This window comes from Ostrea edulis, chromosome 2 (genome assembly GCF_947568905.1).
Source record: "Ostrea edulis chromosome 2, xbOstEdul1.1, whole genome shotgun sequence".
Classification (NCBI taxonomy): Eukaryota; Metazoa; Mollusca; class Bivalvia; order Ostreida; family Ostreidae; genus Ostrea; species Ostrea edulis.
The window spans coordinates 31,943,637-31,964,470 of record NC_079165.1 but is presented as its reverse complement, the minus strand read 5'-3'; the positions used below and the strand labels follow the sequence as shown (position 1 = coordinate 31,964,470).

Genomic DNA, 20,834 nt, shown 5'->3' with positions numbered 1-20,834 from the left:
ATTTCGTTTTGAGTGTTTTCGTATTGTACTTTACAGAATGTGTCTTTTTTCCCCCCGAAACGGAATTGTCAAACATTGTGTAATGATTAACTGAAAAAGTGAATGTGATACACCAACTGAAACTTCTCCACAATGTCACAGTCAGCAAAGAAAGCTTTCATCACGGAAATCTTCGAGCGTGACAACCACACGGAAGGTACTCTTTAAAATCACTAGGCATAATTTACTCTGATTTTCTATATATCCTTTGGTCTGAACGTAAATATCATATACACGTATATAGAAATTCTATAGAGATAAAAAGTTGAAAATCTATTTAATGCACTTTTAGTACTGAAATATTTTTTTTGTAATTTGTATATGTTAAAAATGAAAGTGACATTTTCGCTGATTAAAATGACAAAGCGTTGATGATGAAATTACATTTATCGGAGATAGTGGAAAATGCATTAAACAGAGAATTCAGCATTCCATGTCCATTTCATAATATTTTCAGCAGAAAACACAAGGTGTGTTCAAATTTCAGATCCGAAACTTATTTTCTAATTTATCCAAAGTAAAAGATGTTTTCGATATACATGTATCTGAATACATTGACTTCGATCAATCTGAATATTTTGATTGTTTGAGAAAAGTTAAACAAAGTATTAAAGGGATATGCATTAAATGTAATGAAATAACACAGAAATATTCTAATCCATTCTTTAATCTGTTTGTATTCAAAGAATTTGCAAAGGTGCATAATGATCAATCATTAAGGAAATCCTATTTCTAAAGTTTACGTAGCTTAACTAGAAAAAACACTCAAAAAGTTAAATGTTCAATCACCTTTAAAAAACATTGACAAACGAATCCCACGATCAGCCAAGAACTGTTTTCAATATTCTTTAAGTTCTGTTGTCCTATAGTGACCTTCCCAACCTAAACATACAGAAAGTATTTTACAACATGTCACTCAGGTGACATCAAAAGTGACACTTATTCAACGATTGGCATCAAATGATAAAATGTTATGACCTTGGATCTGACATCCCGAGAGTAAAGTACTTGTATGGGAAAAAATCCATATACAATGTACATATATGTGGAAAGATCTTACATGAATTTTATCAACGTGATCTATTCAGAGTACGATTACATGTTATTATCGACCCTGTGAGTATTCAATAATCAAAATACGTACATTATAGACAAGTAGAATATTATCATCCTATAAAATTATCAATGAGATATTCTTCCATATTTTTAATGCAGGTTAAAAATAATATAAAATTCATAAAGGCCCAATCAAGTCTCCAATTGTCCATGTTTTTATACAACAGAAATATTTGTGACTATAGAAAACGCTTTGTTTAAACATTGAAATACGACAGAACTCGATAACAACGATAACAAACTTTCAAAATCATTTTATAGTACTATCCAAGGGCAGACTATTCTAGACACAAAACTTAGATGAAACACTTTCCATCTTTATTTTGTGATAATTTCAGTCTCAGCACTCTCATTGTTTTTCATTAGGGGAGTTTCGAGTTACTGTGAAAACACCGTCTTACCTGAATTTTATGCACATCTTTGCATTTTGATTGCCATATGAATTTTCCGTTTCTTGCAAAGTCGTTCTAAGTGGAAGAAGATTAAAAACATGACAGGTTTTTACACTATAAATGTACCAGCTACAACAATATTTCCCAAAACGGGTGTTACATGTAATCAATTTGCGGAAACCGTTGATCTCTGTATTAAAACACGAATATTTCAAAAGACAGTGAGAAACTAAATTATCTCTACTTAAATTAACATTAGGGAGGATCGAGGGGGTGGGTATCAGGCATATCTAGATATAGTAAAGTAGTACATACATGTATCACATTGATACAATTTGATTTGGTAGATTCTCATTTTAAACATTTAAGCACTACTGTCCAATTATTGATAGTTCTGTAGCCCCTGTAAACGACTGAGTTTAAACTTTGCCGCTCCACTGACCCGATTACCGTTGCATGTACATTCGCTGCTCCTATGAATACATATCACCGTCACGAATTTTATAGATTTACCCTCCCCCCCCCCCCTTTTTTTCTCTCTATAAAATCATCAGAGCCGTCATCCTGTTGCTTCTGCTCTAACGCCCTTGTCTCAACTTCTTTCTTGTATCGGCGTGACAGCCCTCAGCAGTGACAAATCGCACTATAGATATATGTATATGTCTTATCTGCACCAAAAGTATTGAGGGCTTTGCAGACTTCGAAATCGCGTGACTGCAGTGTGTAAATTGAGAATAAAATGGTGTTCCGACTATAACTCGAAACTCTTCTATCCCACAAGAATAAACGTACCCCTTTAACATTTAGTAACCTTTCAGTACATACATGTACGGTGTAGGAAAGGTCAATCTTATAAAGAATTCAAAATTGGGAGTTGGGTAAATACCGACCCCTTGACACAGCAGAGGTGGGTACAAGTGCCTATGAGGAGTAAGCATATCCTGTTCAATGGTTGTAACTGCCCTGGTCCCAATATCTTGATCAGTTGAACGAAATAATCCGTACTTAAAATCGGTATGTAAAGAACGGCCTAACAAGTGGTATAATACATGTCAGACAAAATTCGACCCAATGACAGGGTAGTTGTGTTAACAATTTAGATCAATAAGGGTTAAACGAGACTGTTGAAACCCCTAAAACATCAACTTATTTGTCAGTAACATACCTCGGTTTAAAATAGATCACATGCAGAACATGCTCTTGTATATCGTTGAGACAAGTGAAAACCCATGTAGGTGATAATTGAATTTTGCTACATAAATATGGGATGCTGACGATGAAGAAGCAAAGTTATCCTAAGTTACCATTAATGTGAGGTTTTAATTTACTGTTAACGTCTATGTTCATTAAAATATCCAAATATGAAGCAGATGTGGAAGACTTTGTGGTGTCCTTTACTACTATATCGTGTTTACTGGAATATCTCGAATCGACATATGAATAAGCATTGTTGATAGATAAAACGTCGCCGATGTTGATAAATGTAGAGTTGATCGCCACAGTAAGATTTTTTTCCTTCTCTTAGAAAAGATTTTGAATAAATTCTGCCTCATAAGAATGCACAGAAACAGGTCAGCTAATAGAGGTGCACAATTCGTTCCAACATATTGCTGGAAGAACTCATCACCAAAGTTCACGTAGATATTGTCAATGAAGAACTCCTGCAGGTATTTAATACCAACTTCAGAGTAATATTGGGCATAATCAGAATCGTATTTAACAGTTATTTTTTGGATGACAGAAAAATATGGAAATTTCCTTTCAATTTCACTAAAAATTGTTTGGAATTTTTGAGAATCCACATTTGACGCACATATGTTGTAAGCAAAATACGTTCCTCCTTCAAAGCCGTTTAATATTTCCGCAAAGACTAAAGATACATGTAAGGGCTTTGTAGAATATTTACTGGACCCAGCAATGTATCCCTGTTTGTCGGGGTTTTTGAGAAATTTTGGAGTCCCATTGACCGGGATATTCAATATGAACGTGATTTTGAACAATTTCGTCTTTTGAAAGGGAATTTGAATATGAGTTGGATGACCAAATGTGGAATTAAAGCCGTTTTCAATGTAATGAGCCATACAAACAAAGACAATGTTATTTCAAGCTTTGTCAGCTGAACCACAACATATACCTACGAAAGCCCAGAAGGCTCATTCGAGATTCGAAATTCAAAATACGAGTTTCGAAATTTAAAATACGAGATTCGAATTTCGAAATTCAAAATTCGAATCTCGTATTTTGAATTTCGAATCTCGAATGAGCCTTCTCGGCCTTCGTATTTACCTCATAAAACCAATCTAATTATTTCATCACTTCTAGGATACTAAACAAATAAGGATTTATAGTATGTATTTTATTTTAAGGTGTCTACTACGAGATTTCAATATTTTTATACCTTTTAATGGATATTCTGAAAAAAGTGTCACGGTCTTCCTTTCATATGAAATTTTAGTCTATCGGCAGGCATAATCTTCAACAGAATTCACGACAGAGATGAATTATCACATATCCCCCAACAAAAACATGAATATCAAATCCATTCTTGTTTATGCATTTCGCAAATTCTATGGTCCTTATAACGATCTAGTTTGTTAATACAACCTATCATTGTGTCAAATGCTGTCTGACGTGTTTCATACCAATTGTTAGGCCGTTCTTGGTACATTGGCTTTGACTACAGATAACTCCGTTTACCTGATCAAGATATAGGGCTCACGGCGGGTGTGACCGGTCGACAGAGGATGCTTACTCCTCCAAGGCACCTGATCCCACCTCTGGTGTGTTCAGGAGTCCGTGTTTGCCCAACTCTTTATTTTGTATACCTTGTGGGCGTTATGAGATTGATCACTGTTCGTTATCTTCGCCTTTTATTTAATAACAGCAAAGAGAATAGAAGTCGATCATCGTCTTTAATTGACTCACACCACTATCTACATCACTGTTTGAAATAGAAAAGGAGATTGGTTGGTATTCATTAAGTACAGGTATAACCATTTAAAGATCGATTAATTGGAGTCATACTTCTTAATTTTAAACTGATCAAAGTCTACTTACTAACGGAATTAGACACAGAAGATTTTAAATGCCTCCAGCCTGCGTTTTGTCATTGTATACTTTTAATGTTCACTGTTATGTGTGTTTCCTATTACTTGAAAAATCTGAGACTAAATTATCGAATTTTTGGTACTGTTATTTAATTCTCTTTTTACTGTAATAGTGCTCTCATCCCGTCCCAAAAACATAGAAAATCCACAAAGCATAAGGTTAGACCTTTTGTGATTTTTGTTACACTCACAACAGACAATAGGACACATCAAACCAAATGAAAATGGTTTATAATTCCTAAGACTTTTGACGAGTCAATTTTTTTCCCTACAATGATATTGATAAATTTTAACAAAGATAGGTAATGAATAGTTCCTTCTGTGACGTGAACAACACTAAAGATAATAGTTTTGACATTACTTCTTTTTAATGTGAAGAAGAGTGCACTTATCTAAACCTATTCAAATCATCGTGAATTAATGTACATGTATTTGGTATAATATATTTAAGGAAAGAACGTAATTTTTCTTCATTTTATACGAAGCAGTTTATGAAATAGCTTTAACTGACCCAACTTACTCTATATCGTATAAAATGGGCAAAAATTACTTTCATTCCTAATAATCGAATTTAGTAAATTGCGTTTGATAATATTTGATGAATAATTCTAAAGAAAATGTTAATTTAATCTGACGCAGACCAATATTGCCGTAACAACGAAATGAATACAGAACAGCCTAATGTATTGTGATAGCTCTCCTAGGACGTCATATAGCGGGACTAAACGCAACTTATGTTAATCAAGTCAAATGAACCAATCAAATTGCGTGTTATAAGTAAAATTGAATTATGATGCAATAAATTGGGAAAACCCCCAAATTCAGTTATTTTGCATTCCTTAACTTTGGTTGTGCTTATTCAAATAAAAATATAATATACCGACATATTGATTCTCTCTCTCTCTTTCTTTCTCTCTCTCTCTCTCTCTCTCTCTCTCTCTCTCTCTCTCTCTCTCCAGTGAAACTTCTTCAAACCGGCCCCTCAGCAAACCGATTCTCCCTGAATATCGGTCGATTTTGAAAGTCCTGGCAAAAATCTTAACATTTCCTTACAAAGAATGTCTTATAAAACAGGCCACCCCTGAAAACCGAGCATCGGCCACATTTTAAAGTACATTTGTTAACAAACATGTGAAAGGTGAAGATAGCGAACAGTGATCAATCTCATAACTCCTATAAACAATACAAAGTCGATAGTTGGGCAAACACGGACCCCTGGACACACCAGAGGTGGGATCAGGTGCCTAGGAGGAGTAAGCATCCCCTGTTGATCGGTCACACCCGCCGTGAGCCCCATATCCTGATCAGGTAAACGGAGTTATCCGTAGTCAAAATCAGTGTGCCAAGAACGGCCTAACAATCAGTATGAAACACGTCAGACAGCATTTGACCCAATGATAGGTTGTACCGACGAACTAGATTGTTATAACGACCATAGAATTTGTGAAATGCTGACTTCAATCGATATTGTTGAAACTCCTGTACCATCAACTTGTTTGTCAGTAGCTTGCCTCAATTTAAAAACTGACTATACGTAGAACAAGATCTTGCGAATTAAATCAGTTGAGAGATATAAACACCATATGCAGGTGATAATGGAATATTGCTACATAAATATGGGAAGTTGACGATGGATAAACTGAAATCATCCCGTTTGTTATACAGTTGAGTTGTCCGTTTGCCGTTAATGTCTACTTTCAATAAAATATCTAAGTATGAAGCAAAAGTTGACGACTCTGTGGTGTCTTTTATTTCGAGCTCACAGGGATATATCGAATCGACATATGAATGAAAGTTATCATTGTTAATTGTATATTACCCTTATAATTCCGGCCACTTTTTGAAGACAAGAAAATTTTGGCCAGAGGGTAATCAAAATCGGGCAGGTATGCAAATTGACTGACCGACCGGCCAGGTAGGAAATTATCGACCGGAGTTGTGAAAAACACGAGTGGCCTCTATAATTTCCATTGTTTACCTGGGCTGTCATGGGTGTTCAATGACACTTGGCTAATCGAAGCGACCCTTCCAAATTCTGTACCGAATGTAACAGTTAGGAACATAGTGAATGAATACTGTATCAAACGCCATATTGTTGCACCATTCCATCGTATGGATATAAGCGCAAGTTAATAAAGAGCAAACCCATGACTGTTAATGATAATTAATAAAAGATAAATTAATTTTCTTGGTTTCCATCGACTTGAAATCCCTAAGAAATATTCAAATTACAATTTCATATTTACTACCGTATTTTTCAAAAACTTCAAAACAAAGTTGTTAATGATATAAGCGATGAATGTAAACAGAGTTTTTATAGGTAAGAGGGATTCCAATAATAGGCCTCTGTGTTTTCTTTATGTATCCTGTTATAGATTTTCAGTTTAAAATTAGATGATTTCAGCGAGAATTTATTATTACCTATAGGTACAAACGGACTAATTTGATCTCCACCGATAATTGGTCATAAATCACCAGGGCAAAGTGAACAGTACCTACTTTGTGAATATTGAGATAAAATGTCTCTAAATACTAAATTCTTGGTAAACCGGCCACCCCTCTAAACCGGCCGGTTTTGTTTTTTCGGTCCGAGAGCCGGCCGGTTTAGAGAAGTTTCACTGTATATATATAACGGTCGCGGTAGTTCATTGCCAGAGCGTTCCTTTCTTTTTACCCGGAGGTCTTGAGTTCGAGCCCCGCTCGTGCCATGACCGCGTCAAACATTTCTCCTTCGCCAAACGCTCTTAAAGACAAAGGTTCCGTGTCACGAAAGACATTGGGATGTTAAAGAACCCTCACTGTTACGGCCGTAAGTCCTGAACATAGGTCTAAATTTGTGGTACAACACCTACAACTGTTGACGTCTCAATATGAGTGAAAGATTCTCGACGGGACGTTTAATCAACCAACATAGCTATAACTGGAATTTTAAAAAATTCTCTCACTGACGAAAACATTGAAATATATCTCTTACACCAAATGTTTTAATATTTCTCATTGAAATATAATCAGAATTATGCTTAGGCATCTGACTGTCTCAGTTCTTCAAATATTCAATGGTAATTTCAGATGAATATTGCAAATATGAACGGAGCCTGAGTAAATGCTACAGTACCACTGACGTCAGCCGAAGGGACTACATCCGGGCATGTAAACACTGTGGAGTCGTGCCTTTATCCGCGTTTCTACGACAGCTAGGAGAAAGAAAAATGTCTCTTAAGTTTCAACTTCTTTCTAAGAACGCCATCAAGTGCTGTGCAATCGCTTTACTTGTAAGATTACTTGTTTTACCTTTATGTTATTATGCTGTATGACGTGCAACAGTAACGTACGTACACAAATACATATGTTATGATATTTCTGTAATAGTACTTCTCGTGTGGATTCCCTCGTCAACAACGGGGGTATACTGGAATCACCTTGTCTGTCTGTCTGTCTGTCTGTAGACATAATTTGTCCAGAATATATCTTTAACAGCTTTTATAAAGAAAAACTGCGTGTATCTTATATGAAGAAGGAAGTTGGGGGCACCTGCTATTCTGGTTAAAATGCTTTTTTTTATTATTAACATTTGAGGGGGTATTCTTATTATCGAAAGTATTTTTCAAACACCTGATAGACAACTCTGATAAACACTTTTGAATGAAAATGATTGAATATTATTTATATATAAATCATCGTCGATATGCCTAAATGTCGGGTTGAAGACCACAAGATATTTCTTCTCATTTGGAAGGTTTTGAATAAAGTTTGTCTCATGAGAATATAAAACAATTGAAAAACAAACACAGGTAATTTAAAGGAGCACGATTTGTGCCCACGGGAATTGCAACAGACTGTTGGAAAATCTGGTCTATAAAGACTACATTGATATTGTCAATGAAGAACTCCAGCATCTTCTGCGTATGCTTCGATTAGTTTTTTCAGGAAGTATTATTTTTGTATAAATGATCATAAGATATAAATTTTTACGACTTCAATGTTTACTGAAGAAGCATCTGTTTACTATGGTAAAATGTTATCGAAATTATATATATATTCTATTTACTTCTTTTGAAATTGTTTTCAGCGTAATTTGGATATACAGTCATTGGACTTTGAGGGTTGTCAGATAGGGCTACCGGGAGCTAAATATATTTACGATCTACTGCAAAAGCGGACAAATATTACAGAAATAGTAAGTTGTATGGAGTGTCAGAAATTTAACGCAATACTTAAAATGCTTTGCAATGTTTACCGTATCACTCTGTTTGATTTCAGAATCTAAGTAGCAACAAGCTAGAAACAGATGGTCTAAGATGGATGGTGCAGCTTCTGCAGTCAAACCATCACATCAAATCCATTAATCTTTCAAGTGAGTGTACAAATAGAATTGTGTTCAAAGTTGCGTATTCATTTTGTCGTTTTGATTTCCAGAACTATAATTAGTTCTTTAAAGAGACACTACAGCTCATTTTGCGCAAAAAATCATGAAATGACAATTTTCTCAGGGCTTTCTCAATTTTTGTTGCATTATTGAATGTATGAACTTTGCGAAAATAACACTTATCTAAAGTTAAAAATTCTTGTTTTAACATAAAAATTAATACTTTTTGATGGCCTATACAAAAAATATCGAGTCTCCTCCTTCAGTCTTCAGACGCATGCGCATAGACAGTAAACAGTGCAGCATGTCGTCCAGTGAGAGAAAGTGTAGTGGATCGATCCAGAATTTTGAAAGATTCTGTGAGAAAATAGGTAAAAATAGAATGAGATAAAACTCATACGTGAAATAAAATTGACCTTGGGATCAGTATGACCGTTGGAAAACAAAGAGCTAGGAGAAACGATTGTAACTCAGTGGCGGATCTAGGATTTTCGAAGGGGGGTGTGAAAGTCCAATATCAGCCAAAGTAATCGGCCATTCTGGGTGCAAAATTTGGAGTTTCACTCACAATTTGTGGCGAAAAAAGGGAGGGGGATCCTGGCCCCCCTAAATCTGCCACTGGGACTAGCCGCGAAGACACTGCTTTAAAAGTTTTATTTTTATCTGAACACGACACGTGTTAACTAGTTGTAAAAACATCAGTCAATAGGAACATGGGAGGGTTTCTGTTGAAATAATGATTTATATAATTATTTACTTATTATAATGAGCAGGGAATAATTTTATACTTGAAAGGTGAGTGTGGACCCCTATGAAGGGGAATTTAAATAATTTCTTACACAACACCTTCGCTGTCATTCAAAACCACGTAATGTAAATAACCATTCAAAAGTCCGAGTCAGCATGAAGAAACCTTTGAATTCCGGATGATCTTCAAAGCGCAGTTTAGAGTAAATTGATGCATTCAATTGTTCAAAATTGTCAGTATCGATATGATTTTTATCATTTTATTAATACATGTTTTAAAAGCACTTTATTAAAATGTGGAAAATGAGCTGTAGTGTCTCTTTAAAGGATGGTTTGATGAAATCACATTACAAATCTACATCAAATCATTTCTAAGAACCTTTTACATGTATTTCTCGTAATTGTTTGATCACAGAATGATGATGGTGAATACAAACTTAAAAGAAAAACCAAGTTCACGTTTCCAAATTTACAAAATATGCTAATAATAAGCATAGATAGAGAATATTTGATGTATACGAAAACAAGCCCATCATGAAATGTTGAAACACATTTTAAAGAGAAACAATTTATTTTTTTTTATTTTGGAGAAGTCACTATTTCACTTTTTAAATAAACATGTATATAGTCATATTATAGAAATGGCACATCATTTATCATCTTGCAAATAGCTTTTAACCCAGAATGTCATACAGATCCACAATTAGATTCCTGAGTTACAATAGCAACACTATTAGTTTTGCTCTATCTAATCTGTATGTTAACAAATAACAATCACTGGCGATAGATGTATATGCTTCGCTGTCTTATTAATTGTATGATGTACAATGGGAGAAAAACAAGACGACGCAATGTTGATATCAAAAATTGGTATACTTCATTTTCAACTTTTCGAGTCTATCCAGAGAAGAGCTAATATGGCCAAGAGCGCACCGTTGGAGACTCGTTATTCGAATGATGGATCCGTGTACTTTCAATGATTGTATGAAAGAGAAACAAAAACAACGAAAGCAATGCAAACATGGAAGGTCGAAGGATCACTAACATTTGTTGCAAGCTATTAACTACATAAAAACGTTTGGAAGCAAACATCTACATTCGTACAGATATTGATTATATCAAATGGGATGTCTTGGAAAGGATTTCAAAAGGACAAGGTTATGTGGATCTCTGGTATCGATATAGCTAAACATGGTGAATGAAGTGGCTATCCTCAAGGAGAACCATAAAGTTTACAAACTTTTCGTGCAGCCAACCACAAAACAATCAAGAACAATGTGCTGTTTACCATTCGCATGTCTTGTTTCGATAGGAAATATGTCATCTGCAAATACTGATGATCTAATGATTGATTTGTCTCCCCTTCCCAGAAGAGGGACATATTGTTTTAGTGTGACTTATTTTTTTCCTCTTCTTATTCCGCTTCTCATACAAAGTTAGCCCGGGTCATAACTCTTTTGGGTTTTTTGACATATGTCTTTGATTTTTCATATGTGAGTATACTACGAGAAGATAGTGTGTCGGGTACGATTTTTTTATGACTTTTCACCTCAACCTTTTGGTAAAGGTCAAATAATAGAATTTTTGGGGCATTTTTGTCCGAACCATAAATCTTTTGACAGAGGACTTTGATATTTGGTATGTTGGTATACCATGATAAGACAGTGGCACGTGCAATTTTGCATGACCGTTTATGTAAAGGTCAAATAATAGAATTTTTGGGCATTTATTGTCGGGACCATAAAATTTGAGATAGGTCTTTTTGATATTTTGTATGAAAGGTGAATATAATGAACAGTGATCAATCTCATAACTCCTATAAGCAGTACCATATAGATAGTTGGGCAAACACGGACTCCTGGACACACCAGAGGTGGGATCAGGTGCCTAGGAGGAGTAAGCATCCCCTGTCGACCGGTCACACCCGCCGTGAACCCTATATCCTGATCAGGTAAACAGAGTTATCCGTAGTCAAAATCAGTGTGCCAAGAACAGCCTGACAATCGGTATGAAACGTCAGACAGCATTTTACCCAATGATAGGTTGTATTGACGAACTACGAACTAGATCGTTATAACGACCATATAATTTTCGAAATGCTGACTTCAATCGAGACTGTTGAAACCCCTGAACCATCAACTTGTTTGTCAGTAGCTTGCTTCGATTTAAAAACTGATCATACGCAGAACAAGCTCTTGCGTATTGAATCAGTTGAGAGATATAAACACCATATGCAGGTGATAATGGAATATTGCTACATAAATATGAGAAGTTGACGATGGAGAAGCTGAGATAATCTCGTTTACCATACAGTTGGGTTGTCAGTTTGCCGTTAATGTCTACTTTAAATAAAATATCTAAGTATGAAGCAGAAGTGGACGACTCTGTGATATCTTTTATTTCGAGCTCACGGGGATATATCGAATCGACATATGAATGAAAGTCACTATTGTTAATAGACAAAACATCGTCGATATATCTAAATGTCGAATTGAAGGCCACAACAAGAGATTTTTTCTTCTCACGTAGAAGTTGAATAAATTCTGCTTCATTTGAATATAGAAATAGGTCAGCTAACAAAGGAGCACAATTCGTGCCCATTGGAATTCCAACAGACTGTTGGAAGACCTGATCACCAAAGACCACGAAGATATTGTCAATGAGAAACTCTAGTATATTTCTAATTTCAAGTTCAGAGTACTTGTGGGTGGAATCAGAGTGGTGTTTAACAAAGTAAGTTTTTGGATGATTGATCACTAGATATGAATATTTCCTTTTTCCATATTTGTTGGAAATGTGTTATGTGGGTGTACCATGATAAGTTATTACCGTAACTCTTAATTTTCCACTTTAAAGATGATCACTAAAATGTTTTTTAAAACAATGGATAATGACAGGAGAGACATCTGTTTTAGTGTGCTAAATCTATTCTTCCTAGTTTAATATATAATTATGTCAGAATTCATCAAAAACATAAATTACATATATTTGATTTTGTTCAGAAAATTTGATTGAAAGGAAATCCGCTTACCGAAACAACATACATACACCTAAATCAGATTGCACACTTGAGGAATGTGGATCAAAATCTGCCACCTCTGATCCGAGCTGAAATGCGTTTCTCTTGATGGTAATATTTTCAATTAATTTTTTTAATGATTTAATTGACCGAATTCTGCCATTGAGACAGTCGTGTTTGCCTTCAACAAACATTTTATACCAAACACATTGAAGATTTCTAATCCGTGTACTTTTTTCGTATAGGATTTATTGTTTATTGAAATAAAGTAGGACACTAAAACAAAGTTCAGCGTGGCCAGCCCTTATTTTATCTCAACGTTATTGGGGTTACGTTAATGGTTTTGTAATCATGGTAGCCTAGTGTTTAAGGCAATTTTCTCGTAGTGGAGGGTTCGTGGGTTGTGTTCTCGACCCATATGTTGGTAGGATAAAGAAACACCATTGCTACGGTCCTGGTCTGCTTACCTCTGGTGATGCCTCTATATGATTTAAATCATTCTCGGATGGAATTCAAATTTTCCGTTTATTGGCTTTGGAAAGAAAATAATGAGGAACAAACAAGAAAATACACAGGGATTCGAGAACATTTTAACACAGTGGCGAGTTCCAGATATTTTATATAGGTTTATTGCTTTACCGTCCATAAAGGGAGTACGGAAAATTTCAAAGACGAGAAAGCCTGACAGGCGAAAGAATGAACTTACATATTAGAATATATCCGTCAGACTTTTCTTTATACCTGTCTGTCTGTACTAGATAAAAACATCACACCCTTTAAATAATAAAATAGGTCATTTATTACATACATGTATACAATAAATGATAGTAAAGGGAACACAAACTAGGATTCAAATATAAGTAAAAGTTGCATACAAGTAAAATGTACTGACAATGTATAATGACAAATTGCCACATCTCAAAATTAGCACCTGAGAACAAAAACAAGAGCAACGCCAACGTGGCATAATACACCCGTAGATTTTGCTCAAGGAAAACATATTTTAGTGGGATTAATATTTTAGTGAAGTTAGCACTGTACTCTGTGAGCTAATTCATTATCATGGTGATCAAATATACCAAGTTATAATATCCAGGAGCTTACGGTTCGGTTTGTATCCTGCCCACAAGGTTTTCCTAATAAGTGATACTACGACCTTGACCTTTGACCTTGAAAAACAATAGGCACCTTCCTCTCATCATGATGATCAAATATACCAAGTTATAATATCCTGGAGCTTACGGTTCGGTTTGTATCCTGTCCACAAGGTTTTCCTAAAAAGTGATACTACAACCTTGACCTTGAAAAACAATAGCATCTTCCTCTCATCATGGTGATCAAATATACCAAGTTATAATATCCTGGAGCTTACGGTTCGGTTTGTATCCTGCCCACAAAGTTTTCCTAATAAGTGATACTACAACCTTGACCTTTGACCTCTCACCTTGAAAAACAATAGGCATCTTCCTCTCATCATGGTGATCAAATGTACCAAGTCATAAAGCCCTAGGGCTTATGGTTCAGTCTGTATCCTGCCCACAAGGTCCGGACAGACAGACGGACGACGCCATACCATAATACGTCCCGTTTTCGACGGGCGTATAAAAATGTGTCATCTGACATATTATGATCAGTGAAACATTATGGCATATTTGGCATATAAAAAATAGACCCAAACATATGTACAACTTGGAAAAATCAGAAAAGGGGGTGCTAAAAGGCCATGTTGACAAGCCAGGCAATATTTGTAGAAAGGGAATACATGAGACAGAGATATACAAATATTGCTTGTTAACGCCCCCATCGTCAACACAAACAGAACTTATCAATACAAACAGAACAAAACTAAACAATAAAAGGTGCATGTGTTCATAAGGAAATTATGCTAAAAGCCATCAGACCCTGATTGCAGGCAAGTATGTCCTTAACTTATATGCAGTGGTATCGAACCTGATTGGTGACAAGGGCCCTTTCCAGGATACATGAAGCATAGTCATCAGCCCCTGACTGATGGCAAATGCCATAAGGTATCAGCCCCTGACTGATCAAAAAATGTACATAAACTGTAATGGATTGGTTATCAGCTCCTAATTGATGCCAAGTAGTTTAATAGAGAAATCGGATACTCAGATTTTTAAGATAGGAATTCGAATATACTTCTTAAAAGCATTGGATTTCCATCTCCCCATGTACTGTATTTGGAGTTCCGAAAAACATTGGGCAGTCGCGGTAGTGGCAGCACCAATTCGGAAACTGTGAGTTTGATAGTGATGAAGGTTAAGGTTGCAAAATGATAGAGCTAAACGAAGTTGTTCCGTGAAAAATTGTCGTGACAGAGGGGTAACATCCATGAAATAGAATAGTGGCTGGTATGGTGAGTCGTGCTTCCTAATCTCGAGGTATTGCAACAGAGACTTATACGGGCAGGATTGGTTTTATTCTGATGAAGTCGTATAGTAGAGGTAGGGGACTTTGCATGGGGAATGCTTATTTCTATGTACTGCTCATGTTGTACATCTGATTTTAGTCCAAGGTTTTTAAATAAAATGTGGTGTTGTGTTGCGCCAGAGGTTTTAGTAGTTTCCCCTATCCGTAGGAATGCACAGAATGCTACCAGGAACATAACTCTTAACAGCAATTTAGTGAAGAAAGAGGATGTAGTGTGTTCCAATGCCAGGAGGAGGGATTTTAAGATATTGGGGGTTATGGGGAGCCTGGTATCTGAGGATGGTTTAACTTTCTGGAACCCTTGTAACAGTTTTTTAACAATGAAATGTGTGATATCTGCAAAATCCCCTAGCTGAAATATAAAACTTAGAGCAGATATGAAAGTGTGCACAGTAAAGCAGCCGATCCCTTAAGATAACAATTGGCGATAAACCCCGAGAGGTACTGTAAGGATGGGGGAGAGGGCATTCAGTAGGAAAAGACATCTCAACAAATTGTCTATATGTTTGGAAAACTGACTTGTAAGCTAAGGAAGTAGATTTGCTGAGTGAGTTGCGTAGTAACAAGTCAGCAGTTTGACTTAAATCCTTACTAAGGAAAGAGGAACTGGTGTGTGGTTGATGTCCATGTGAGGAAACCTGGCTCTGAATTCTGAGACCTGTAACCGAGAAAGTAAATCTGCAGCTATATTGGCAACCCCTTGAATGTGCTTAGCATGGAAATGCATATTAAGAGTAAGAGACAGAATCATTAGACGTCGCATTAGTTGTATAAGTTTGGGGTCTTTTGATGTATTTTCGTTAATAATTTGAACTACTGCTAAGTTGTCTGAGTGAAGTACCACGCTAAATTGCTAGCATCAGTAAAAAGGTGTAGGGAGGATGATGAGTGGGTGGTACCAGAGGGGAAGAATGCTTTGCCGTTAAAATGTTCTAAAAACACAGCCCAAGTTTTTAGGTCTCCCTTGCTTCCAAATTAAGTTTTCTATGGTTTTTGGAGACCAATTGTGAGATTAATAAGCCTTCGTAAGAATGTGCGCCCCGGAGGTACTACATTGCAAGGGAAGTTCAACATACGAATCAACGATTGGAGCTCCCGCAGCGTGGTGGACTTTTTGTTGAGACATTATTTGATCTCTGACTGAAGTTGGTCTAACTTGTCCTGTGGTAACCTAACTTGAAAGCACACTGTGTCAAACTCGAGACCCAGAAAAGTTAATGTGGTAGTTGGATATACTGTTTTCTGCGTTTTAATTGGAAGACCTATATCATTCGCTAAGACATGAAAAGCAAGTAGCGCCCTGTAGCACTCCGGCGAGTGTGGTGGTCCTAGGAAGAGGAAATCATCCAAAATATGGACGCATTGGGAGACAGAAAATTTGGATTGTAAAATCCACTGAAGAGCAGTACTAATTTTTTTTTAAAACAAATTGCATGCATAGCTAAGCCCAAAAGGTAAAGTCTTATCATAATAATAGTGATTATTTACCATAACACCCAAGAGTTCAAAGTCATCAGGATGTATAGGAACCTGTTTGTATGCATGCTCAATATCAGGTTTGGCTAAAAGAGCACCTCTTCCTAATTGTTTAATGATCTGAATAGCTGTTTGGACTGACTGATATTGTAACGTACAAAACTCTTGGGGAATATACATGTAGTGGTTAATGGATTCTCCGTTTGGGAATGATAAGTGACGTATCAAACGATATTTCCCTGGTGATGTTTTAAGGAACTAGGCCTAACGGTGAGATTTGAATATTAGGGAAAGGGGGTTCAATGAATGGACCAGCTATACGAGTGCTCTGCAGTTCTAATAGAATTTTCTGATCCAAGGTAGATTCTTTCCCTTTAATGGAGACAAAATTGCCTTGGCCCTTGGTATGGGATTTTGAATCCAAACTTAAATCCTTGTATTAAAACATCAGACAGTGTGTGGTCATACCCTTCTAAATAGTAAGCTAACATAGTGTGTTGAATAGGGGTAGTTATTTTACTTCCTAATTGTAGTGGAGGGCTTGGAAGCACTGACACTGTTATCGCGGGTGTTATGTTTTTGTTTATTTTGTTTGAATTTTGGGCAGAGTTTGCGACAGTGTTTACCTGCACAGATTTGACAAACGTGGGGGTGGGAGCAGGCATCATGTTTGGGACATGTGCCATGATTGTTGTATGCACAGCAGTATCTATGCTTAGGGGGGGGGGGGGGGGCATGAAAGGGCTGCTGCTTTCTGGATTTTAGTTTATAACCCAGTCCCAAGACCAGGGCTTCCTGGTAAAACTCAGCATTTTTGTATTGCCAAGGACACGCAGATGGGTCCTTTTGTCTTCAACGGCGAAACTTTTCGTCGTACTGGAGAGCCGCTTGGTCCCCACATGACTCAGCAATCTTCTGAATCGTTTGGGCATACACCATTAGATTGCCTATTTCATGAGGGAATTTTTCTGCTAATATGGCCACAAAAACTTGATATGCTTCAGTCCATTTTGAATATCGGGTCGTTCTCATTTGATTGGAGAAAAATTAGCTGAGCTGTCCATCTTGATCTACTGAAGTGTAATTGTTATTGGCTGGTGAGCGCGAGTCTGAGGGCAACAGAGATGAAAACTTAAACTCCCCAGCATGAATTTTGGCCCAAGTTTTGTTATCTACACCAAGAGTAAGTAAAGTAGCAGATGTTTGTTTTGAATGGGAAACACTACTTGGTTCTAACGATGAAGAGATACCTGTGATATCTTGTAGCAACGATTGGGAAGGTTGTGGCCCACTTGTTGTCTCTTCCGCTGTTGGTGTGGGTGCGGTACCTGTGGCTGCAGAGGACACTGTGGTCTGTCTCGATAAGACCTCCCGACATGTTTTCTCAGTTAAAGTGTATGGGCATAATCGCTGCCACGCATGCCTTGACCATACCTTCAACTTGACTTCTTGATAGTGACGTCCCTTGTGTTGAAATGGTTGTTGGCCTCTTAGTGCGTGGATCATTTGATTGTCTTTTCCTTTTGGGTCTGGAAGCCATGCTGAATAGGGGGAAAATAAATACAAATAAAATCAATATATGCACCCAGGGGTGCATAAGCCGAGTTGCATGGGATACATTGTAAAGTCAGGAATGATGTGGCATATTTATAATTGTGAAGAACTAATTTCAGTTTTAAACTTTTCAAGTTACTGTCCAGAAACCATATTTGTGTGAAGTTTTCAATCTATTTTTGGTCACTGTGACCTTGACCTTTTTCTCCAAAATCAATAGAAGCCTTGCTTTGCTGGTATCCAACAATATAACCAAGTTTAATTTGATTCAAATTAAAAAAATTCCGGAAACTAATTTTTTTTTTTGAATTTTAAATTTATTTTCGGTCACTGTGACCTTGACCTTTGACCCATTTTCTCCAAAATCAATAGGGGTCTTCCTTACCTGGTACATAACAATATCTTTAAGTATCATTTGATTCGGATTTAAACTTTCTGAGTTATCATCCGGAAACCAAATATTTCTGAAATTTTCATTCTATTTTCGGTCACTGTAATCTTGACCTTTGACCTTTTTTCTCCAAAATCAATAGGGGTCTTCCTTACCTGGTACCCAACAATATATCAAAGTTTCATTTGATTCGGATTTAAACTTTCTGAGTTATCATCCGGAAACCAATTGTTGACGCCCAACCGCCCGCCCGCCAACCCACCCGCCCGCATCACCAAACCAATAGCCGAGTTCAACTTTGTTGCAACTCGGCTAAAAAGAATACATAACATATGCTGGTTAGGTTGGGGATACGCTTTAAGCTAATGTTTATATGCTTTGAGGTAGTGAGGTCCCTAACCATCGAATTTAACCAACCCAGTTGGTATACATGCTCTGAGCTAACGATATGCTCCAAGCTATGTGCTTGAGTTGGTATAATATCCTTTAAGCTAGATAATATGCTTTGAGCTAGTGAAAATATGCTTAAAGCTATATAAACTACCATGACTCGGCAACATGTAATTGCAACATAGTTGAGGGTATATGCAGAGCATATCCATTAAACACTATGTTTGTATGCAATGAGTCCAATGTATGTGGCTCGATAAAAAGGCTACATAACGTACATTACCTGTTCTGAGCCAAAAATTCAAACAATGCCCTATGTGGAAACTACAGCACTTTGGATGATCAAAAGCTGAAAGAGAATGCCAAATTTAACAATTAGCATGAATCAATTTGAGTAAAGACATTCATACTAGTCTCGTTGGCGAGTTTCGTTACAGCATAAAGCATCTGTCTCAGCTACCAGAATCAGAAAATAAGTAGTAACTGAGACAGAGTGTATACATATACATACAATCATGAGAATTAGGATAATGATACATCAATGTTAGAAACCTCTGTCTAACCTAAGCAAAACAGTTAACATTGACTAATGCGGTGATGAGAAAGAATTCCCCGGAGTTGTCTAATGAGTTTGTAGTATCCATGTTGATTCAGGTGAACTCCATCACAAAGAATATGTTGTTTGCTTGCTCAGTCTGCAAGTATGTAAATAGGGATGCTATAAATACCACATAAAAGTCCGAGCCGTGTGCATAAACACAAATGATTTATTGACATATATAATTTTTAAAAGATACGTGCACGATAAGACAAAATATTTAATCGACATGATCTAAGTGATAAAACAAGATGGTCATCTGAGTTTATTTCAATATAAAGTGGGGTGATATGTTATCAAATCTACTGAAAAGATAGACCTTCGGACTTTATATTATTTGGACATCCAGTTGACTGGTCACGTTGTCAAATTCTTAAACAGATCAGGAAATTATTGTTGTACATATAGTTCCACGAATCTTCTTGAAGACAATACAGATTACATATAGGTAATCCAATTCTTTTATAATGGATGTAAGTAGTGGTCAGTAAATGGATCCCCTTACCAAAATGTAAAGTTTGCTGCAAATTTGCCGCAAGTTTTCGGCAAACAAATCAGTGTGCCAGAGCTGTTTGCCAGAAGTGTGCAGCTAATGCCGCTAGCGGCATACAGTGTGCCACTAGCAGCACACAGTGTGCCACTAGTGGCACGTACAGTGTGCCAGAAGTGCACCACAACTTTTCCTAAACGATACAGTGTGCCAGAAGTGCACCACAACTTTTTCTTTGGTATTCAGAATCAAAACTGTGTGCCAGAAGTAAACCACAACTTTTTCTTTGGTATTCAGAATCGTGTACCAGAAGTTCACAACTTTTTTCTTAAAATTTTAGAACTGAAACAGCAAGGGCACCAAAGTTCACGACTTTTCTTGAATATTTAGAATAAAAGAGCCATTTCAATATATCCATCACAACATTTTCTATAATAGAACATATATGCAACATTTCTCGCACCCCTTCCATCCATCTTCTTGTCTTAATGGGAATTAGCGGTCATTTTGTCACCAAATATTGAATTCAATGAAAGTTGCCCTATAATAGTTATTGTATATTAAAGTAATAATTACACTTGTATTTAATTATTTCAAACACCTTTTAACCTCTTGAAAATGATTTTGTGATTTTGGTGATTGAATATTATTGTCTTGCAAGACAGTATAATAATTCTCTAGTTACCTTTGCATGCTGTCAG

At 36.5% G+C, this 20,834-nt stretch overlaps 1 protein-coding gene and 1 long non-coding RNA gene across 2 annotated transcripts in view; one reads left to right on the top strand and one right to left on the bottom strand.

Annotated features, from left to right (window-relative positions):
• Positions 1-132: 132 nt before the first annotated feature.
• The window catches only part of LOC125679875 (leucine-rich repeat-containing protein 74B-like), a 42,000-nt gene continuing 21,298 nt past the window's right edge, over positions 133-20,834 (top strand). The window contains exons 1-4 of the mRNA XM_048919331.2: positions 133-196; positions 7,724-7,926; positions 8,724-8,831; positions 8,915-9,008. Coding sequence (XP_048775288.1) covers positions 133-196; positions 7,724-7,926; positions 8,724-8,831; positions 8,915-9,008 — 469 coding nt within the window. The remainder of the gene's footprint in view (positions 197-7,723; positions 7,927-8,723; positions 8,832-8,914; positions 9,009-20,834) is intronic.
• LOC130051618 (uncharacterized) lies at positions 13,562-19,709 on the bottom strand. The gene is made up of 3 exons (XR_008799884.1): positions 19,609-19,709; positions 19,329-19,394; positions 13,562-18,251 (listed from the first exon to the last, which is right to left on the bottom strand). It is a non-coding gene; the product is annotated as an uncharacterized LOC130051618 (long non-coding RNA).